The following is a 2,065-nucleotide window of genomic DNA, read 5'->3' on the forward strand; positions in this document are numbered from 1 at the left end:
CCAATCCGAGCTGTCCCTGTGGGTCACCTCCTTGGTTCCAGGGATGCTGTCTTTGTGTCAGACTTTTTAGAACACTGTTTGGGGAATGGACTTGAGGGCTGCACCAGAAAACCCAACACGCCTCACCGCTACCCACTTACCCCGCCTGTCCACCAGACTTGCTCACCCATCTCAGCAAGGGGTGCCTTTGCCCTTACTCCAAAAAGTAAGCCCACCCTCAAAGGATGAGTAATTGCCACTGTTGAGATGGTGCTGTGGGCTGGAACTGCCCCGAGCAACAATGCAGCGTGAGTATCCCAGGATGACTACGTAGAAGAGAATAGCCACAATTGACTTATTTGTCCTGGTAGATAGTTGGATAAGGGGCTGTTCTTTCCGGTGTCACTCCAGCCCCGTCCTGTGAAAATGAAGGGAACTTTTCAATGATAACAATACAGGGTGATTTTTTTTAATGTGGCATTGTCTGGGGTGTCATCAAGAAATGTACCATCAAGAAAAACCTCCTAAGAGGGGAAACAGAGAAATATAGATCAAAGTAGAAGTTAAAATCAGGAACGTATAAGGCCGCTGCTCTATTTATATGAATAATAACAAATAACACTCAACAACAGCCTGTATTGGTTGTGGGTCAATAAATATTTGGTAGTTGTACGAGAGCCTCTCTCTACTGCCATACCCATGACAGACATTGCTAATCAATCATTACACTTTCTGCTGAATAGTCTTACATGTTCTTAACACAGGGCTTCAGGCAGTCACTATCAATGGATCCAAGATGTCTGCAAGATAAAGTCTGTTTGCCATCCCCCACCTGGGTCTTTCCCAAAGCAATAGGTTTTATATATGTGGCTCCTGTCCACATAAAAGGAGAACCCCGTAGCTCAGACAGAGCTGGGCTGGAGCCAGGATGGGTCACTTCAACATCTTTAGGTTGTCACAGTTAAACCTGTCCTGTACCCATCCCTCCTGGGGTCCATCCAGAATTCCATCTCAAGACAAACATGGGTTGGGGGTGGGAGAAGAGTGAGGGGCAGGAGATGAGCAGAAGAGTGGCCTTGGCTGATATACGGAGGGAACGGGAGAGAGCTTCTTGGCAGTGTCTCACCGAGTGTGACCCCCAGGGAGGGGAGGATGCTCTCTGTGCGCTCCTGCAGCCAAGTCCACACGCCTGCTGGGGCTGGCCACTGGCCACAGGGGCTGGTCACTGTGAATACTGGCCACAGCCCGCTTCCATCTCCTGGGCCGCACTGTGCATCCTCCCTCTTTTTATATTTCAGGCAGTCCCTCCGGCCTCTGTTTTCAGACTGTTTTCTCTTTCTCTTTTTCTTCTCTTCCTTATGCTGCCTCATAACCCCTGTGTTGCTCCAAAGTTTCCCAAGGTGAGTCTGTTGGGGGATGACAGGCCACATGCCTGGGCTGCCTTGGGCCTCCCCTTCACTGTCCTGCCCTGCACCCCCAATGCACACAAACACCCCCTCTCCCAATTGGTCAACAAGCTTCTATTTTCAGAAGCTTCTTTTTTTTTTATTTTGGAAAATGTTTAAACATAGACACAAGTAGAAGGCCTAGTACAATGAGTCCCTAAACGCACATATTGGCTTTAACCATCATCCACTCATGGCCACTCTGGTTTCATCGGTTACTCCCTACATCTTCCTCTACCCCGAACAACTAAATTTGATGAATATCTGGTAAATAAAGAGAAGAACTACATGTAAGTCCACTGATGCTTCTCTGTGGGCTGAGTTACCAGCTAATAGGGGTAACCACTCAGCAAATTCCAGACTTATAATTTCACCCTTAAATATTTCAGTAGATGTCTTTTTTTTTTTTTGTGGTACGCGGGCCTCTCACCGTTGTGGCCTCTCCCGCTGCGGAGCACAGGCTCCGGACGCTCAGGCTCAGCGGCCGTGGCTCACGGGCCCAGCTGCTCCACGGCATGTGCGATCCTCCCGGACCGGGGCACGAACCCGTGTCCCCCGCAATGGCAGGCGGACTCTCAACCACTGTGCCACCAGGGAAGCCCAGTAGATATTTTAAAAAAAAAAAAAAACCCACAATACCC

At 49.2% G+C, this 2,065-nt stretch overlaps 1 protein-coding gene across 1 annotated transcript in view; it reads left to right on the plus strand.

Moving 5' to 3' along the window:
- The window catches only part of STUM (stum, mechanosensory transduction mediator homolog), a 62,600-nt gene that overhangs the window by 59,194 nt on the left and 1,341 nt on the right, over positions 1-2,065 (plus strand). The window contains exon 3 of the mRNA XM_024739198.1: positions 1,371-1,379. Within this exon, the coding sequence (XP_024594966.1) occupies positions 1,371-1,379 (9 nt within the window). The remainder of the gene's footprint in view (positions 1-1,370; positions 1,380-2,065) is intronic.

This window comes from Neophocaena asiaeorientalis, unplaced genomic scaffold (assembly GCF_003031525.2).
Source record: "Neophocaena asiaeorientalis asiaeorientalis breed wild unplaced genomic scaffold, Neophocaena_asiaeorientalis_V1.1 scaffold347, whole genome shotgun sequence".
Taxonomy (NCBI): domain Eukaryota; kingdom Metazoa; phylum Chordata; class Mammalia; order Artiodactyla; family Phocoenidae; genus Neophocaena; species Neophocaena asiaeorientalis.